Below are 19856 nucleotides of genomic sequence, written 5' to 3'. Positions count from 1 at the left end.
AGTCTTTTTTTCATTTGTGGGAATGTAGCCTTAGGCCTCATGCACATGACACATGTATGTTTCTTCAATGTGCCATTTTAAAAAAAAAAAAAATTTTAAGTCAGCACAAAGACCCATACAAGTCAATGGGGTGATGTACAAAACCATTTTTTTCACAAATACGTGAGCCCAGAATCCAAGAATCTCACAGCACTATTCTTGGCTGTTTCTGCAGATCATAATAGCCATTTCTACTGATCTGAGTGAAAAGCGATTGGTTTTTTTTTAAGGACCGTTTATTGGCAGACCGTGGGCATGGGGCCTTATCCAAATCATTCAGTCTTCTGCAAGCTCATGCTTCATCTCACTTGCCCCTAGAACTTGTATGGAGCTGTACACTATCCATTGTATTATCAGATATTTTCCTCTAGGAGCGAGGCAATGAGATTCGCTCTATACATAAAATAGAGAATACGTATCCGATTAGTGTGACTGTTGGGACCCCCACTGATCAATAGAACAGGGGTCCTGTGCCGTGTATCAATGGAGCATCAGATTGAACATGTGCTTTAACCCCTTTAAGTCACATCTCAACATTTATGTCGTAGCCATAGCATATGCCTTAAATGTCATATAGGTGTGGGTTCCATCTCGAGAATGGGGCCCCCCCCCCGACCCAGTCTCATGGCTGCAATGAGTGGAGAGCTGGCTGCGCATGTGCAGCTCTCGCCACTAATGAGAGGTAAGTAGGCACGCTGGGGGAAGTCGCAATGAAAAGAACCCTTTATCTTGACCTGGTCCTGAGTTTTAGCTTGTATGACACTCAGCACCCGTCTCCACTCCAATGTCCTTCTTCTAAGGGTCCATTCACACGTCCGTGTGTGTTTTGCGGATCCGTGGATCCGCAAAACATGGACATCGGCGATATTCGTTCCACATTTTGCGGACCGCACATCGCCGGCACTTAATAGAAAATGCCTATTCTTGACGCAATTGCGGACAAGAATAGGACATGTTCTATTTTTTTCGGGATCGGAATTGCAGAGTGGGTCCGCAATTCCGTTCCGAAAAATGCGGAACGAAATTGCGGACGTGTGAATGGAGCCTAATGCCACAATATGTTTTCAATGTTGACAAATCAAAGGTTTAATGATCTTCTAAGACCCTGGTGAATATATAATATTAATATTACACATATTACCCAATGTCATGAATCACCACACACAAGGATTTCAATTTTTAATTTTAATTTTCGCTTTTAATAGTTACAGCTGACATGCAAGTGACATACAATTAAATACATTCTAGAAAATAAAGCCGCCTATATTACAAGACCAGAAGAGAAAAATAAAGTGCATATCACCAACCGCCGCCGGAGCGGCATCTACCAAGAACTTCTCGCTTCAAGTCAAATCCTATTTGGCAAATAAAGAAGGAGGTAGGGGACAGTGATCAAGGATATGCCCGGGATGCAGCACACACACCAGCTGATAATAGATTTTACTTTAACCCTGTGCAATTAAAAGGGTTGTCCCAGATAATGAAAATCTCAAACAAATATTGCAATAGTATAAAATAAAAAGTCATCTTATACTCATCCCTTTCTCAGCAGAGTTCTGTGGCGCTGATTCGGTTCTCCTGCCGCTGCTCGTTTGCCATCTGGCCATATCTGGCACATGTTCACTGCAGCCAATCACTGTCCTCACACCTACATGTCACCGACACTGATGTACTGTGAGGTGGGCTCCTCAGCATTAAACTGCTAAGGACAGTGACTGGCTGCAGCGGTCACATGCCGTGTTAGGCTACTTTCACACTAGCGTTCAGAGCGGGTCCGTCTGATGTTTCATCAGACGGATCCGCTCCTATAATGCAGACGTTTGCATCCGTTCAGAACGGATCCGTCTGCATTATAACTTAGAAAAATTTCTAAGTGTGAAAGTAGCCTGAGCGGATCCGTTCAGACTTTACATTGAAAGTCAATGGGGGACGGATCCGCTTGAAGATTGAGCCATATAGTGTCATCTTCAAGCGGATCCGTCCCCATTGACTTCCATTATAAGTCTGGACGGATCCGCTCGCCTCCGCACGGCCAGGCGGACACCCGAACGCTGCAAGCAGCGTTCAGGTGTCCGCTCACTGAGCGGAGCGGAGGCTGAACGCTGGCAGGCGGATGCATTCTCAGTGGATCCGCCTCCACCGAGAATGCATTAGGGCCGGGCGGCTGCGTTCAGGGCCGCTCGTGAGCCCCTTCAAACGGTGCGCACGAGCGGACACCTGAACGCAGGTGTGAAAGTAGCCTTACCGGCACATCTCTGCTGCAGTGTGGAGGACCCAACCAGTGCTAGAGAAAGGGGCGCGTGTAAGATGATTTCTTTTTTTTCTTTTTTTTAAGGTTTCTGAAGGGCTTGCCCAAGATTTTGCATGGTCTTGACAACCCCTTTTAAGAATCTCAAGCCACCAACTAGCACGTGCATGTTATAGAGCAGGAGGAGCAGAGCAGATTATTGATATATAGGATTTGTGGGAAAATATTTATTAAAACCTGTAATTTATACATTTACGGTATATCAAGTTTTACTGAATCATTTCCCATAAAGCTACCTATCAGTCTGCTCAGCTCCTCCTGCTCTATAACATGCTGCCTGCAGATTGCATTGTGTTTTGTAGTGACAGGTCCTCTTTAAAGGATCTTCTACTTTAAGATGAGTTGGTTGTTCAGGATTAGAAAAATGTCAGCTTATTTATTTTTTTTTTTTAAACAGCAGCAATGTTTTTCTGATCCTGGTCAGACGAGTGGAGCGCCATAGCAGAGCTGGAAATACTTGCTTATCTCAGCAGCTCCCCCATCTGGACAGCACTGGAATTATATCCATAGCAATCAAAGGAGCTCTGCCACTATGGGAGGCTTTGCAAGTAAGGAAATGTGTCCAGAAAACATTTTCCTCCATTATTGCACTCTTGTTAATTCGCATTACCCTGGGAAATGTCATAATGCTGCTGGTTTACATGACGCAGCAATAGTCAACCCCCATCAGAGAACCATAGCTGGACCAAAGACCTCTCCCAGGTAAGATGAACCCACCTATGTACATTGATACAAAACATTCTTATTTCATACATTTACAGATCACTTCTGCTACAGTGCCACAAGCTAGACATAAATAATCTGAAATCAAGGTGCACTAAGAGAACGACAGGATAGAAGGAGGGCTGGTGGTCAGTGCACTAAAATCGTGGATAATCTCAATATATTCGCTATAATCCAGAGTACTGATACCTCTCTGTGTACTATATCTCTGTTAAACAATCCTCCACTTACATGCATGACCCAAGCTCTGAGTCTTCCTATTCTACACCTGCAAAAAGGATCTAGCACAGGGGTAGGCAACCTCCGGCACTCCAGCTGTTGTGAAACTACAACTCCCAGCAGGCATACCTTGCTTTGTTCTTCTAAGAACTCTCATAGAAATGAATGGAGCATGCTGGGAATTGTAGTTTCACAACAGCTGGAGTGCCGAAGGTTGCTGACCCCTGATCTAGCACATCAGTGCAGAGAGATGGTACATTAGGCTGGAAATGGGGGAAATGACTCAACCAACCTCATTTCTCGTGCCAATCAGATTCTGGAAATGTATTAACGAACATAAAATACATCACATGATAACTAATAGGAAATCTATATATTAATAAATACATATACATTAAAGGGAGTCTTTCACCTATACTGACTATGATCTGCATTATAGTCCCCATATTGGAATGCTACTTGCCGTATAGCTGTCCGTCCCTTATTTTCGCTAAAAAACACTTTTATTCAATATGTTAATGAGGTTCTGAAGGTGCCCAGGGGCGGCGTTCAAGCGGCCGGTGCCCAGGCCCCTCGTCACTTTTCAGATGAAACCCCTCCCCTTTCACCCCTCTGGCCCGTCCTAGGTTCTTCAGAAATCCAGCGTCGTTCACAAGATTCGCCGCGCCTGCGCACTTCATTTACCATTATAGGCTGAGGCACAAAGTCGGCTACATGTACGGGCCGGCACATGCGCATTAAACGCTCTTGTGCCTCTGCCCATAATGGGGAATGAAGTGCGCAGGCGCCGTGAATCTTGTGAACGGCGCTGGATTTTTGAAGAACCTAGGGCGGGCAAGAGAGGGGTTTCATATAAAGAGTGACGAGGGGCCTGGGCACCGGCAGCATAAACGCCACCTCTGGGCACCTTCAGAACCTCATTAACATATTGAATAAAAGGGTTTTTTAGCGAAAATAAGCGACGGACAGCTATACGGTAAGTAGCATTCCAATATGGGGACTATAATGCAGATCATAGTGTTCTATAATGGTCAGTTTAGGCAAAAGACTCAGCTTCTCTTACTTAGGTGCGAATTATCATTGGATGTAAGTGCTGCAGGAACTACGGACTCGCATGTATCCATGACGTTACTACAAAGAAAACTGGGGATGAATCCGGTCACATAGTAAGGCATTTACACCTGTTCCATTTTCTCTGTGGGGAACGGGGAAAATAGAATAATTTAAGAGCACAAAATACAGTATATATTATATTAAGGCAACTCCACATGCTGCGCTTGTAATATAACCAGCATGAGGAGCTTCTGTCAGACGTCCAACGAATTGCCATAGCATTACCTGCATAGTTTCACAGTTAAACCCCATTGTACAGGTTACATATAGAACGAACCTATAGGGATAGTCACCGTGTACACACTTTTTTTTTTTTAAACACTAGACAGCAGAATGCAGAGTGCAGCTCTGGGATACAACATAGGTTGTAACTCAGGATCAGTACAAAATAAATAATGTCATGTACGTATAGTTAATTATTTAAGGGGTAAAGGACTGGCACAACGAGCACCCCCACTCTAAGAGTGCAACGCTGCAGATGAAAGGTAATCAGTGGCTGCTTTGTTGACCTGGGGGTCCCAGCAGCAGAGCCCACCACCCTCACCTAGCTGTTAGGGCAAGAGGCCAATGAACAGGGTTTGCCCACAATGGATAAATCCTTCCAATGATGGCTGTAGTTATATTTAGGATTGCCGATGTTATGTAAATTGACCTTAATCATTGTATAATGAAAATGTATGCACATTTCTGATAACTTTACAGTCTTCACCGTTTGCAAGATCTTTGCTAGTCTGTCCAGAAGCGGAAAACCAGTCCTAACCAAATATTTTGCGTGGCGAAGGAAAAATTCTGGATAGAACAGTGTCTCATGGCGAGAAGTATTAGATCAGGATGGGATTTCACCAGCCTGATGCAAATAGAAAGGTTTCCTTTCACCCACAGCAAGCATCAGTATTGAAAATAACAAAGGAGCTTTTCATTATACAATGATTTATGTAATATAACTTAAACTGGAAAACCCCTTTAAATCAATATATTGTAGTAGTAGGTGCAGCATAATATGGTTACAATACAAAAAAATAATTGGACAGACCAATTAAAAATGGAATAATCCAGGAAGAACCACTAAAATGACAATTTTTTTTAACTTTCTTAACCAGAATCGCTAACATTGCCCGAACATCACTCCAGAACCAGCACACTTTATACAGGAGGAAAAAAAGACAGGGACAACATAAAACTGATGTCCGTCATATGAACAGTATCACTTGCCATCCTTTGTCTTTTGGTTTCACTAATCAAGCCTTTTGGCCAAAGCGGCATTTTCAGAATCATCTGGACCCTCAATAACTTCCCAGTGATCATAGAGTACATAAGTCCAGGATAGTTCGTGTAAACTAGACTTATTGGAAGGTCGTTACCACAGGTGATTCGTTCGGAGTCCAGTAGGAGAGGAGATTTTGGGAAGCATGACATTACCTAGAAAGTGAATGTAGTTATAGAAATTCCCATTTTCAGCCACTTCATTGCAACCACATCAGCTCTGCCCCAGGTACTGATGAGTGAACATATTGAGTTCGCTGTCCAACCAGCCAGCTTTATTTCTGGAAGAAAAGACCAAAATATGTGGTAAAATAACATCACACAAAGTCAGAGCTACAAAAGTGATGCAGTGGGGCTGCTATGGTAGCCAGGGGCCTAGCAATGGCCCCCAGGCCTGCCATGTACAGATGTGTATATGGAAGGCCTGAGAGATCCCATTCTTTCCCCCCAGATGCCGGTCACTATTGACTGCAGCATCTAAGGCCTTAAATGACCAAGATAGGAGATATCATTGTGGCCAACTGTCACTTGTATTACACAGCCGCACCCGCAGTGTATAGAGTTGCCGCAACTGGGCCCACTCCATACACCGCTCCAGCATCGCAGAAGTACTCTACATGGACAAAAGTAATGGGACACACCTCTTAATCGTTGAATTCAGTCCCACTGCCACAGGTGTATAAAATCCAGCACCTAACCATGCAGTCTGCCTTGGCAAACATTTGTGAAAGAATTGGTCATTCTATAAAGCTCATTGAATTCCAGCATGGAATAGGATGTCATTGGAAACTTCATGGTATGGGTTTTCAAGGAGTTGCATGAAAGCCTAACATCACCAAGCACATTGGCAAGTGTCAGATGGAGAAGTGTAAAGCAAGTCACCACTGGACTGTGGAGAGATGAATCATACTTCTCTACCTGACAGTCTCATGGACAAGGCTGGGCTTGGCAAATGCCAGGAGAACATTACTTGTCTAACTGCATTGTGCCAACTGTGAAGTTTGGCGATGGAGGGACAATGGTATGGGGTGTTTTTCCAGGGGATCGTCTAGGTCCCTTACTTCCAGTGAATGGAAATCTTAATAATTCAGCATGCCAAGACATTTTGGACAATTGTATGCTTGCAGCTTTGTGGTAACGGTTTGGGACAAGCCTTTTTCTATTCCGACATGACTGTGCCCCACTTCACAAAGCAAGGTCTATAAAGGCATGGTTGGGAGAGTTGGTGTGGAAGAACTTGACTGGCCTGGACAGGCCCCTGACCTCAACACCATGCAAAACTTTTGGGATGAACTAAAATGGAGATGTTGAGCCAGGCCCTCTCGTCCAATATCAGTAGGGCTGCAACGAGTACTCTATTAAATAGAGTAATTCGACACCAAAAAAAAAAATCCTCATTTAAAATTTTTTGCATCGAGGATTCGTTTGTGTCACATGACCACGGAGCGGGAGTGAAGGGCTTGCTATTACTCCCGCTTCGTGGTCTCCCACTGGCCCGCAATGCGATTGGAATACTCACCTTTCCAGCAGAGGGCCTCCGGAGCTGAAGGCACTGGGGTGGGAGGACGGAGCTGAAGGCACTGGGGTGGGAGGACGGAGCTGATGGCACTGGGAGAACGGAGCTGAAGGCACTGGGAGAACGGAGCTGAAGGCACTGGGAGAACGGAGCTGAAGGCACTGGGAGAACGGAGCTGAAGGCACTGGGAGAACGGAGCTGAAGGCACTGGGAGAACGGAGCTGAAGGCACTGGGAGAACGGAGCTGAAGGCACTGGGAGAACGGAGCTGAAGGCACTGGGAGAACGGAGCTGAAGGCACTGGGAGAACGGAGCTGAAGGCACTGGGAGAACGGAGCTGAAGGCACTGGGAGAACGGAGCTGAAGGCACTGGGAGAATGGAGCTGAAGGCACTGGGAGAATGGAGCTGAAGGCACTGGGAGAACGGAGCTGAAGGCACTGGGAGAACGGAGCTGAAGGCACTGGGAGAACGGAGCTGAAGGCACTGGGAGAACGGAGCTGAAGGCACTGGGAGAACGGAGCTGAAGGCACTGGGAGAACGGAGCTGAAGGCACTGGGAGAAACTGATGCACTTGGGCTGATCGCACAGGGGGGAATGAAGGGTGTTGGGGACTGATGCCAGGGGGTCTGATGAGTTTTTATAAAGGAAAACAGTCTATTAATTCATTTTTTCTTATTAGAGTACTCGATTAATCGTAAAAATAATCGGTAGAATACTCGATTGCTTATATAATCGTTAGCTGCAGCCCTAAATATCAGTGTCTGACCTCACAAATGTTCTTCTGGATGAATGTGCAAAAACTTTGAGACACACTCCAAGATCTCATAGAAAGCCTTCCCAGAAGAAAGGAAGCCGTTTTAATTGAAAATGGGGGGGGGGCCTCAATACGAATACCTATGGATTTAGAATGGAGTGTCGTAAAAGCTCCTGTAGGTGTCCCAATACATTTATTCATAAAATGTATATTGACATGGTATGGTCAGGAAGAGGGGTAGCCATGAAGGCTTTTTCTGTCCCCTACAAACTTAGACGCTACCTGTTGCAGCCACCAGGAGGCAGATTTGTATAAAGGCCAATAGGAACTGAATCCAGTTGTATACAGACCGCCCACTAGTGGTGGCAGCAAGATTCCAGACTCTTCAATGCAAGTGGACGGAAATTCCAAATTATCAGTTTACCTCAACAACTTTGCTTTGCTCTGCAGACTGTCCAGGATTTCAATCTTTTTATTAAGTGCTGCTATCGACTGCTCTAGGTTTTCTCGAGTGACATCCACCTGCTGACACAAGTGGGAAAATGTCCCGGACAGCTCCCTGTGTGTGGAGAAAAGATTGCAATCAGCCACAGAGCTATATCTACAGGAGATGGTGCAGGCATACAAGGATGTTTAAAGGTGTATTTCAGGATTTTACCATTGATGACCTATCCTCTGACACCCACCAATCGCTATTCTACAGTAGCTCCGATGCCAGAAGTTGGCGCCAGAACCACACAGCTCCGTTCACTATGTAGTGGATGGAGCTGGTAACTGCAGCACTGCTGCCATTAAAGTGAATGGAAGCAGCTCTGCAGTAATCCTGCTGATCAGATATTGATGGCCTATCCACGAGAGTAGGCCAGCAATAGTAAAATCCTGGAATACCCTTCTAATAAAAATCACAAAAATGACACTAAATGGATGGAAAAAAAAAAATCACTGTATTAGTTTGCACAGTGTGTGCGCAGTGACCCAAACAGCAGAATAGTGAGTGCAGCTCTGAAATATAATACAGGCTAGAACTACAAATACGTATAGTATAAGTAATAGGATAGATTTATAGTAGTAGATTAATCCAATAGCTTAAACTGTCATTTTACTTTCTACAAAGTTTGCATAAGTCAACAGTATAACAGGGGAATATAAGAAAATGTAATATATCTCATTGGAGAAAAATATCTTGAGGGACAAGACAGAACTCACTGAAGAATCTGATTACATGCTGTCCACAGACATCTATGGAGAGAGGAGTGAGGTTCAAGAGGGAGAAACATAAATTTTTCTCTCATAAGCTATATTACAAAGTTTCTTATATTCACCTGTAATATTGATTTATGCAGAGTTTATTGAAAGGTTACTGGCCATTGAACTGCAACATTTGCTTAAATGAATTTGGTGCCTGAGATCCAGATCCACATGAACACATTTAACTCACTGTTGCACTTGGTGACTGCAGTTGGAGCCAGTGTAGCTCACAATTAGCTGCAGTTTCTCGGCAGCGTAGTCCACAAACTGACGTTTGAAGGTTCTTTCCTTTGCTTTTGTAGTCCAAGTGAGACGCTCATATACGTACAAGAGCCCATATAGGCCGAAAGACAAGGCGATGAGCCGCCAGCCCACAGCCTTCCAGACCTAAAATAACAGAGGAGGGTCATAATAATGTAAAGATCCTAAGCAGATAAAAACAAGATTTTGTGAAACTCACCTGTAAAATCTGTTTCTCGCTTGATTCATTTGTGGGACACAGACCATGGGTATAGCTGCTTGCTGCCACTAGGAGGCGACACTAGGCTGAAAACTGTTAGCTCCTCCCCCGCCAGCTATACCCCCTCCGGCCAGGAGAGAGCCTTAAGTTTGTGCAAAAGCAGTAGGAGAAGCAGAAGGACATAACCACATCAACTAACTCCACTGTCAACGGACCCAAACGGGGGTGGGTGCTGTGTCCCCCAATGAATCAAGCGAGAAACAGAATTTACAGGTGAGTTTCACAAAACCTCGTTTTCTCGCTTATATCATTGGGGGACACAGACCATGGGACGTCCTAAAGCAGTCCCTGGGGAGGAAAAACACAAAACAGAGTGAAGGTAGAGACCCTCGTCATCACACCGCGGCCTGCAAAACCAGGCGGCCCAGAGCGGGGTCCGCAGAAGCGAGAGTGTGAACCCTGTAAAACTTTGTAAGTGTGGAGGGAAGACCAGGTCGCGGCTTTACACAACTGAGCCGCCGACGCCCGGTGGAAGTGAGCCTAGGAGGACCCAAGTGCCCTGGTAGAATGGGCCGTGATTCCCAGAGGGGTCGTCCTGTCCCGAACACGGTAACATTCCAAAATAGTGGAGTGAATCCACCGGGAGATAGTCACCTTCGAAGCTGCCAACCCCTACCTAGAACCCTCCGGAAGGACGAACAAAGCGTCCGTGCGCCGAAAGGGGGCCACGGCCGAAAGGTAAATCCGCAGAGCCCGCACCACATCCAAACGGTGCAACAACACCTCCCGCGGATAGGAGAGCCCAGGACAAAGGGATGGAAGGACAATGTCCTCATTGAGGTGAAAAGCTGACACTACCTTGGGCAAAAAGGAAGGGACCGGACTGAGGACCACCTTGTCCTGATGAAAGATCAGGAATGGTTCACAGCATGACAGAGCTGCCTGGCGCGGCCAGTCCGGAGCGATCAGCAGGGTCTGAACGCCCTCCCACTTGATCCTGTGGAGAATCCGAGGCAGGAGAGACAGCGGCGGAAAGACAGAGGAACGTGAACCCGTCCCACTGCGCCACGAGCGCGTCTAATCCGCAAGCTGCGGGATCCCTTGCGCGCACGAAGTAGCACGGAAGCTTGTAAATGAGGCCGGAGGCCATCAGATCCACGTCTGGCCTCCCCCAGCGATGACAGAGAGCCCATGTCCGGCCGCCCCCAGCGATGACAGAGAGCGTCGAACACTTCCGGATGGAGAGACCATTCCCCGGGGTCTATCGTCGTCCGGCTCAGGAAATCTGCCGTCCAATTGACAACACCGGGAATGTGGACCGCCGACAGGGCCGGAACATGGGCCTCCGCCCACCTGAGAATCCTCGCCGCCTCCGACATGACGTTCGAGCTGCGAGTCCCCCCCTGATGGTTGACATACGCCACCGCTGTGGCATTGTCCGACTGGACTCGGACATGAAGGCCCCGCAGGAGGGGAGACCAATGGCGCAGTGAGAGGAAAACTGCACGAAGCTCCAAAACATTGATGGATAGTCTGGACTCCGATGGAGACCATAAGCCCTGGGCAGTCCGAGTGCCGAAGACTCCTCCCCAACCCTGAAGACTGGCGTCGGTCGTAATGACCGTCCATCTGATCGGAAGGAAAGACTTCCCCATCTCCAGGTGAGTTAGGAAGAGCCACCAATGGAGCTCTGACCGAACCTGTTGAGGAAGGGAAAACAGACAATACAAGGACTCCTGGGACTTGTCCCAGGTCGAGAGGATCGCCCCCTGAAAGGACAGGGTGTGAAATTGAGCGAATGGTATCGCCTCGAACGAGGCCACTATGAGGCCCAACACCCACATACATGTCCGGATGGAGACTGTGCGCTGCCGAAGCAAACGGAGCACCACGCTGCGAATGTCCTTCACCTTGTCCGCTGGAAGACGCACCCGAGCTTCCCCGGAGTACAGCAGCATACCGAGGAACCGAATCCGAGTGGACGGGACCAGTGAGGATTTCCGAAGGTTCACTAGCCACCCAAAACGGGCGAGAGTGTCCAAGATGATCTGCAGACTCTCCTCGCACTGCCGGAACGACGACGCTTTGATGAGAATGTCGTCCAGGTACGTAATCAAGGTGATGCCCCTGGAGCGAAGAAGGCCCATAAGCGGAGCGAGCACCTTGGTGAACACCCTCGGCGCAGTCGCCAGACCGAATGGCAGGGCGACGAACTGGCAGTGGTCCGAGTGGACCGCGAAGCGCAAAAACCGCTGGTGGGCGATCGCGATGGGGACGTGCAGGTAGGCGTCCTGGATATCCACGGAAGTTAACCATTCCCCTTGCGCTAATGAAGATATCACGGAGCGAATAGACTCCATACGAAAACGGCGCACTCGAAGGTAACGGTTTAACCTCTGGAGGTTCAACACCGGGCGGACCGCTCTCTCCTTCTTGGACACAATGAAGGAGGTTGGAGTAAAAACCGGAAAACCGCTCCCTCGCCGGAACGGGGAAGATCACTCCCCTGACCAGCAGATCTTGAACCGCTTGAAAGAAGGCTCCCGCACGAAACGGCTCCCTGGGGGGACGGGACAGAAAAAAAACGGTTTGGAGGCATGGAATTGAACTCCAAATTGTAGCCCGAAGTGACCACCTCGAGCACCCAGGCGTTTGAGATGTGGGCCTGCCAAACCTCCTGAAAATGAAGGAGCCGACCCCCCACCCAAGAAGGTGGGGGCGCACCTTCATGCAGGGGATTGCTTGTCAGAGGAAGAACGCTGAGTCTGCGCTCGGGAACGCCAGGAGGGCTGGGGCTTGAACGAAGGCTTCCGCCGTTGCTCGTGGGTGGGCTGCCTCGCGGTCGAGGGAGCCGCGGGGCGGGTGCCCGTAAAGCGGCGAAAGGACTGGCGAGGCGCGAAAGGACGTGGTCGAAGAACGCTTAAGTTTGGGCTGCGGAAGATGGGCGCTTTAGCCACCCGTGGCCTCAGAAATGATTTTGTCAAGTTTGGGCCCAAAAAGACGAGAACCAGCGAAGGGAAAGGAGAGAAAGGAACGCTTGGAGGAAGAATTGGCCTTCCAGGCCTTTAACCAGAGTTCCCGCCGAATGGAGACGGCAAAGGCGGAGGACCGCGCGACCATGGAGCCCGCGTCCAGAGCTGCCTCGCAAAGATACTTCCTCGCCTGGGATATCTGGGCCGTCAGAGCCTGGAGTTCTGTGCGGGAAAGGTCCGAGTCTAAATCCTGATGTAAGCGCAGGGCCCATTCAGAAACCGCCTCAGCCACCCACGCAGAAGCGAAAATGGGACGGAGTGCCGAACCGGTGGCAGAAAAAACCGACCGCCAGCGATTCGACCCGACAGTCCACCGGGTCCTGCAGAGAGGAGCCGTCCGTGACCGGAATAGCGGTATTTTTAGCCAGGCGAGCCACCGGCGGGTCCACCTTTGGAGGGGAAGACCACTTCCCCACCCAATCCCGGGGGAACGGATAAAGAAGATCCAGCCGCTTGGGGATCAGGAAACGTGAACCTGGCTGTTCCCACGCTTTAGCGGTGAGAACGGAAAAGTCGTCATGTACCGGGAACGACTTGGGAGCCTGCTTGTTACGCAGGAAAGAAACTCCCTGGTGACAGGAAGAGGGGCCCTCCTCTTGAAGTTGAGAAGTGTCCCGGATTGCCGAGACCAGACTAAGGCGGCCACCTGGGACGAGCGGTCCGGATCCAGATCCGTGTCCGACTCTGCGAGTTCTCCTCCGGACGAAGGGTCCCCAACCAACGAGGACGCCCTGGACAGCGAACCGGGGGGAGGAGGAGGAGGCGATGCATCCGAGGAAGTTCCTGCCTGGGACGCTTGCTGGGGTGTCTGCTCCTGGATGATGCGCCCTGGGAGATAGCAGGTAGCGCAGGTGAAGACGTCTCCACCAAGCGACCCATTAAGGAAAGGGTGGATTGGGAGATCTTAGATAGGTCAGTCACCGCGATTTGGCCCATTCCGGTTCCATACTTGCAGCAGAAGGGTGCACGTCAGTGGACTGCGACTGAGGCAGCACGCTCTGGGTGGCCTGGCATGAGGCACAGAGGGGGTTCGCCTGGCCCCTAGGAAACTTCACGTTGCATGAGGTGCAGGCATAATGGGTAGCCCTGCCAAGGACTTGGAGCGCGGGATCCGCTGGGTCCGACATGACCTGAGCCAGGGGCCAGATAGGGTACAGAGGAGGGTAGCAGCGCTGGTCCTACCAGCGTGGAGCAATACCCTTGCTGGAATGTGTCCCCAGGAGACAGGAGTGGCAGTCTGCAGCGAGCGACGTTCCTCTCAGGATGAAAACGTGCACACGAACGATGTATATCCGGCTGGAGCAGGCAGGAGGGGAACCGCGGCGGGAAAATTATGCTGCGCCCCCCTCCAGCCGCCCGGCGGAAGAATAGTTCGCCAGCCCCCCCCCCCCGCCACCGGCGGGATCCAGGAGGGGAAGGGGTCCCGGCCGGAATGTATCAAGCACAAGTGACAGGGACTGGGTTGGAGGGCGAAAATAGGTGGTCCCACGGCTGGGGGAGCAGGAAGGTCAAGCCCTCCTGATCCGCTTTGTATTCTTGTGGGGGGCAGAGCGGTGAAATAAGCGGGGAAACTGAAGGCCCTCTCCTGGCCGGAGGGGGTATAGCTGGCGGGGGAGTAGCTAACAGTTTTCAGCCTAGTGTCGCCTCCTAGTGGCAACAAGCAGCTATACCCATGGTCTGTGTCCCCCAATTATATAAGCGAGAAATGTATAATAACCATTACTCCTATCAGTAAACATGGTGGCCCCTCGACCCCCTCCCCTTTACTAGCAGAGAAGTGCTGACAGCTGGAGAGAGTAGTACACATGCAGCCAAGCTCTCCCATCTTTACAGAACCCCCAGCCATCACATATTCAAGGGATAGCTTGTTATTATGACCACCACTGATCAGAGTTGCACTTACCACTCCTCCCACCACCAAAATACCCATGGACGTTCGGGACGTCAATGAAGCCAATCCAGTCACCATGGACACCATGAGTTCTTCCTGGGTCATAGCCCCCTGCTGTATTGGCGGCATGCTGGGATTCACTGGAGTCATTGCACGTGGTATCTAAAGTGCAGTTATACATAATTAAGATTTAAATATGATACATATACAAGCTACTTAACAATTCATAACTATGCTAAAAAAAAATATATATATATCTATCACTTCGCTTTCACCCACCTGGTCATTATAGGCCATCAAAGTTCTCCGACCGTTCTTGGGTCCTAGAAACCTGTTCACGAGCATCGTCCACCCAAGAGAAAAGTGAAACTGAATGTCTTCTTGGAAGTCAGCGCACAGCTTGTCACAGCTCAGGTCATAGCTCAAGCTGAAGCTCTGCCGGGGAACCAACAAGTCGATCTGGGAGCGGGTGGATGACGGTAGAAGAGGCAAGAGCCCCTCTACAAGGAGAGGAGGAAGCCGTGAGTTCTACTACACACTATAACATTACAGAAGAGTATCCAACAGTTTTGTGCACACAGCCCCTAGGCAAAACTATGTGTCTCCACGTTTACAGATGAAAAACAGATGTTGTGCAGTCTGATCTAGCAGTCAGGTTTTTCTCAGCTTCATCTGCCTCCTATTTCATTGTTTGCAGGTTACAAATGGAGCAGGTGGAATAACACATGACTGCAGGATCCCAGGATTTGAAGACACAAGAGTTTGCATAGGAGCTGCACACATAAAAACCAACAGCCGTCCACCTTACCGATCATCTCCTGCTGTGTGGCCTGCAGGGACACAGAAATGGTGTTGGAGCAGCGTTCAGACAGGTTCCTGCCCAATCCCTCCTCTATGTGACGATGGAGCTCCTGTGTGCGTTTAGTGAAGCAGCATTACAAGACAGGAGACACTGAGACAACAACTCATAAAATCAGAAAGTTCCTCACGTTTTTATAAACTTTAAGGACCACTGAAGAAGGATGAAAATCTATCTGGAAATCGTCTACCAGCACAGAGAGGCGGCGGATCTCCTCAGCCATGGCGTTTGACACCTAAAAGAACAAATATATTAAATTAAGGAGCACCACGACATGTCCCTGCCCCACCCATGATGTCACTAGTGAACAAAGGGTGCATGCTCCTGAAAGTATATAGCGGTGATGGCTAACCTCTGGCACTCCAGCTGTGGTAAAACTTACAAGATGCCTCCTTTCTTGGCTGTTCTCCGAACTCCATAGAAATGAATGGAGCATACTGGGAGTCATAGTTTCACCACAGCTGGAGTGTCAGAGGTTAGCCATCACTGGTATATAGGCTGCTCTCCTCATTAATACTCTTGTATAGTATATCACTATAGTTTGTAGTGTCCTTTTCATGAATTCTCTCACCTGACGTTCCACCTCATCGGTGATCTGCTTGATTTTCATCCTGTAATCCTCCGTCAGCAGCTCCAGTTGTTTCTCTATGAATTCCAATCGATCTCTGAACTCCTCCCGCTTATCAAGGCAGTAAACCCTGCGGAGAGTTTACAGGGATTACATGACATGTGAATCAAGGCGACCTTTAATGCAATCTGATGGGAAGAGCCGCACACTCACCTCTGCTCTTGGGCAGCCACATGTACAGACTCCATGATCTGACGCAGAACCTCTGCTATGTGCTTTGCTCTCATTGTATGCTGCTCAAATTTGGTCTTTACAGCTGATTGAGAGATGCATTCCTGCCAAAAATATAGGAAAAGTGTGTTCAATTTTTTTGTCCTGTCGGTTCCTGCAGTGGCATATGGTGCAGGCCTCAAAGACTACTACCTCCACTCTCTGTATTACTTTCATGGCAGAGAGTGAAGAAGCCATTCCTTGACATACTTGTTAAAGAGGTAGGTATTCCTGTTACAGAAAAAAAAAAAAAAGCAGCTTATATGTTTTATTACAAGATGCAATTTCTCTACAGTTTTCAACGTCTGCTTGCAGTCATTGAATAGAAACCGCTATGATTTATTTCTAGAAGAGGAAAATCCATCCTAGTGCCCTTGTTTAAAAAGCTGTAAAGAGCAAATGAGCAGAGTTTTATCCTCTGGAGGTGAACAAAGAAGTTTCCCATTCAATGATGGCAAGTAGAGATCTAAAAAAGCTATGAACGGTAGGAATTTTCAGAACGTTTTAGTATACAATAAAGTTGCTTTATTTGCTGAAACTGGAATACCCCTTTAACACTTGTCTCATGTGGCCAGAAAACAATACCAATGGTGGATTTCCAGTAATGAGCCACCATGCCAAGCAATTCTTTAGTGGTGGGAGGGAGTCCTTAATGACTTACCTCAAATCTTCTCTCAAAGTTCTGGAACTCGAACATCCTCACTTGAAAACCTTCAGCTAAAGCGCCACCTACAGTCAGTAAGAAAATCAAGGATATAAACAGAAAGAAAACATCACCTAGCAAAACATTCACAAAGGGCCCTGAACCACAAAGCTCACAATCTAATGCACTAAGGGAGAAATGTATCAAACTACTACACCAGTTCTCTAGTGGAGAAAAGTCACAAATTTTGATGGAAAGTTACATTTTGCGCTAAAATTTTTGACTTTTTTTGTTGTTGTGCCACGATCGCCACTTTTCAAAATGGGTAAGAAAGCGGGCATCAATAGGTATGTTAGCTTCGTGCCAGAATGATCACTGGAACTTTTTTTAATCCCTCTCTGCATCAGTTCTACATGTCTATAGCCACCAACTGAATGCTGTTTTACACAGCAGAAACTCGGTGGCAGGGGCCGCGATTGGCAATAACCCCGATCAAAGACTTTTAACCCCTCAGATGCTGTAGTCAATTGTGACATCAAGGCATCCGAGCGCTCAATTACATGGAGCTCTGTGCTCCATTGACCAAACGGCTCCCCATTGACGAGATCGCAGGACCTATTCGCTTGCTATGGCCGCTTTGCGCCTTCTGACTGCTCCGAGGCCTGCCGTAGTGAACTTCCTATGAAGCCCAGCATGTAGCACGGCTTGATATTTGTAGAAATGGTCTGATTGTTCCATAGCCTGCAAATCATTGCAGTCTATAGGTGAAGTAATCGGACACATTTAAATTAACCCCTTTTCCCATTATTAAAAAAAATAATATCATATATATATATATATATATATATATATATCTATCACTGCATCCCATAAATGCCATCAGTATTAAAACAAAAGTATTTATCCCATATGGTGAACAGCATAACAGGAAAAAAGTTAACATGGCCGACTTGTAGTTTTTTGGTCACCACCTCGCCAAAAAATTACATAAAAAGTGAGCAAAAAAATAAAAATAAAAATCATACAAACCCCAAAATGGTATCAATAAGACAGATCTACAGATCCCCTGCAAAAAATGAGTCCTGACAGCCCCGTATACAAAAATAAATAAAAAAATTTTTATGAGCATCAAAATATGGCGATGGAAAGAAAGAAAAAAATAATTTTTTCCAAAGTGTAAAAAGAGTGGGGCTAGTTTAGAAAAACTGGTGCAGCATTTCTTGACATAAATGTTAGGTTAATCAAACAATGTGCGACTTTTGATAAATTTAGTTGACAAACTCAAAGGAAAACAGCCTTTATTAAAGGGCATTTGTCAGCAGATTTGTACCTATGACACTGGCTGACCTGTTACATGTGCACTTGGCAGCTGAAGGCATCTGTGTTGGTCCCATGTTCATATGTGCCCACACTGCTGAGAAAAATTGTTTTGATAAATGCAAATGAGCCTCTAGGAGCAATGGGGGCGTTGCCATTACACCTAGAGGCTCTGCTTTCTCTGCAACTGCTGCACCCTCTGCACTTTGATGGACAGGGCCAGGCAGGCATGATTAACCCCGCAAAAAAGATAGAGCATGTCCTATTCTTGTCTGCAGCCACTGACAACAATATGCATTTGAGACCCGCAAAATGCAGAATGCGCATAGCCAGTGTCCATGTTTTGCGGATCTGCAATTTGCAGACCGCAAAACACTTGCGGACATGTGAAATGGACCCTTAGGGGCATTACTAGGAGCACTATAGGGGCGTTTTTAATACTGGGAGCATTATTATTATTGAAGGCATAATGGGGAGATTTTTTATTGGTGGAGGCACTATAGGGGACATTATTAGCACTACAGAGCATTATTATTACTCGCGGTACCATTGGGGGCATTATCAATACTGGGGCACAATTTTTCTGCAGTATAGTACTTGGGGACATTGGTTAGCCCAGTGGACACAGTATTAGGAGTGATATCAGTTTGACATCGTTATGGCACCACTATGGGATGTTTCTGTTGAGAGGGTGGGCAGGATGATGGAAAACGAGGAAGCAACAAACTCAGACATGACTGAAAGGAGTTGTCATGGCGGTCTGTTCCGAATGGAAAAGATAAGGAAAGAGAATGTCTACATCAGATGAGACTTCACTGGATGGATCTGCCTACAACATGGGTGTCACTTTTATTAAAAAAAATTCCCAGAGCCTCTTTAAGTTCCCAGTCTGCCCCTGTTATCTAGCCCGCACCAGATCTATCCACGTGAATCAGGCTGGATGATAAATTTGGTTTAGGGATAGACACTTTGTCTCTCTATACCAGTGTGTTTCTGAACAATGCAGAAATGGAAGTATAATAATGCTCTGTTCTGACGGTCAGCTCTAGCACTCTCCTGAATGGACACTACAGCCGTCAATCAGACCAGAGGGGAAGAACGGGAAGAATTCAGTGCAGACAGCCCAAGGCACTGAACATGAAAGGGAGGCTACACTTGAGGTCGCAGTGGCAGGGTGATGAAATAAGACTTTTCAATCATGCATCCAGAAAGGCCATAACGCTAGGTATGTCCGCACAACTCCCCCCGTAACTGCCGTATACTGTAAAGGGAGTCTGTCATCAGTTCTGAGATCTCAAAACTGCTGACAGACTCCCTTTACAGTATATGAAAAAGGGTTTTCTAAACTGTCCTTTAACCTTAGGACAATGCTAAAAAGAACACCTCTATATATTCTTTTTAATTAGCAAGACATTTCTCTGCAGGTCAATCAATGGTCTTCAATCTGCAACTCCAGCTATTGTAAAACCTTCAGCGTGCAGCTGCAACCAGAGAGTCGCAGACTGGAAACCACTAAGCTAGACTACAGAGTGCATTGATTTTTCACAGGAAAAACCTTTCTTCATATGACTATAACTACAAGGATCATTGATAAGACCTCACCACAGTGTTTATCCCAGTCCTAACTCATCTC

The 19856-nt window shown here is 47.4% G+C and overlaps 1 protein-coding gene across 2 annotated transcripts in view; it reads right to left on the bottom strand.

Annotated features, from left to right (window-relative positions):
- Window positions 1-4219: 4219 nt before the first annotated feature.
- MFN2 (mitofusin 2) overlaps window positions 4220-19856 on the bottom strand; it is a 35417-nt gene continuing 19780 nt past the window's right edge. For both annotated transcript variants that reach the window (XM_040430962.1, XM_040430968.1), the window contains 10 exons: window positions 16925-16992; window positions 16207-16328; window positions 15997-16123; window positions 15556-15660; window positions 15375-15477; window positions 14846-15066; window positions 14579-14728; window positions 9374-9570; window positions 8360-8494; window positions 4220-5946 (listed from right to left, as the gene is read on the bottom strand). In XM_040430962.1, coding sequence (XP_040286896.1) covers window positions 5880-5946; window positions 8360-8494; window positions 9374-9570; window positions 14579-14728; window positions 14846-15066; window positions 15375-15477; window positions 15556-15660; window positions 15997-16123; window positions 16207-16328; window positions 16925-16992 — 1295 coding nt within the window. In that variant the 3' untranslated portion in view covers window positions 4220-5879. The remainder of the gene's footprint in view (window positions 5947-8359; window positions 8495-9373; window positions 9571-14578; window positions 14729-14845; window positions 15067-15374; window positions 15478-15555; window positions 15661-15996; window positions 16124-16206; window positions 16329-16924; window positions 16993-19856) is intronic.

This window comes from Bufo bufo, chromosome 1 (assembly GCF_905171765.1).
Source record: "Bufo bufo chromosome 1, aBufBuf1.1, whole genome shotgun sequence".
In the NCBI taxonomy this organism is placed as follows: Eukaryota; Metazoa; Chordata; class Amphibia; order Anura; family Bufonidae; genus Bufo; species Bufo bufo.
This window is presented reverse-complemented; position numbering and strand designations above follow the sequence as displayed.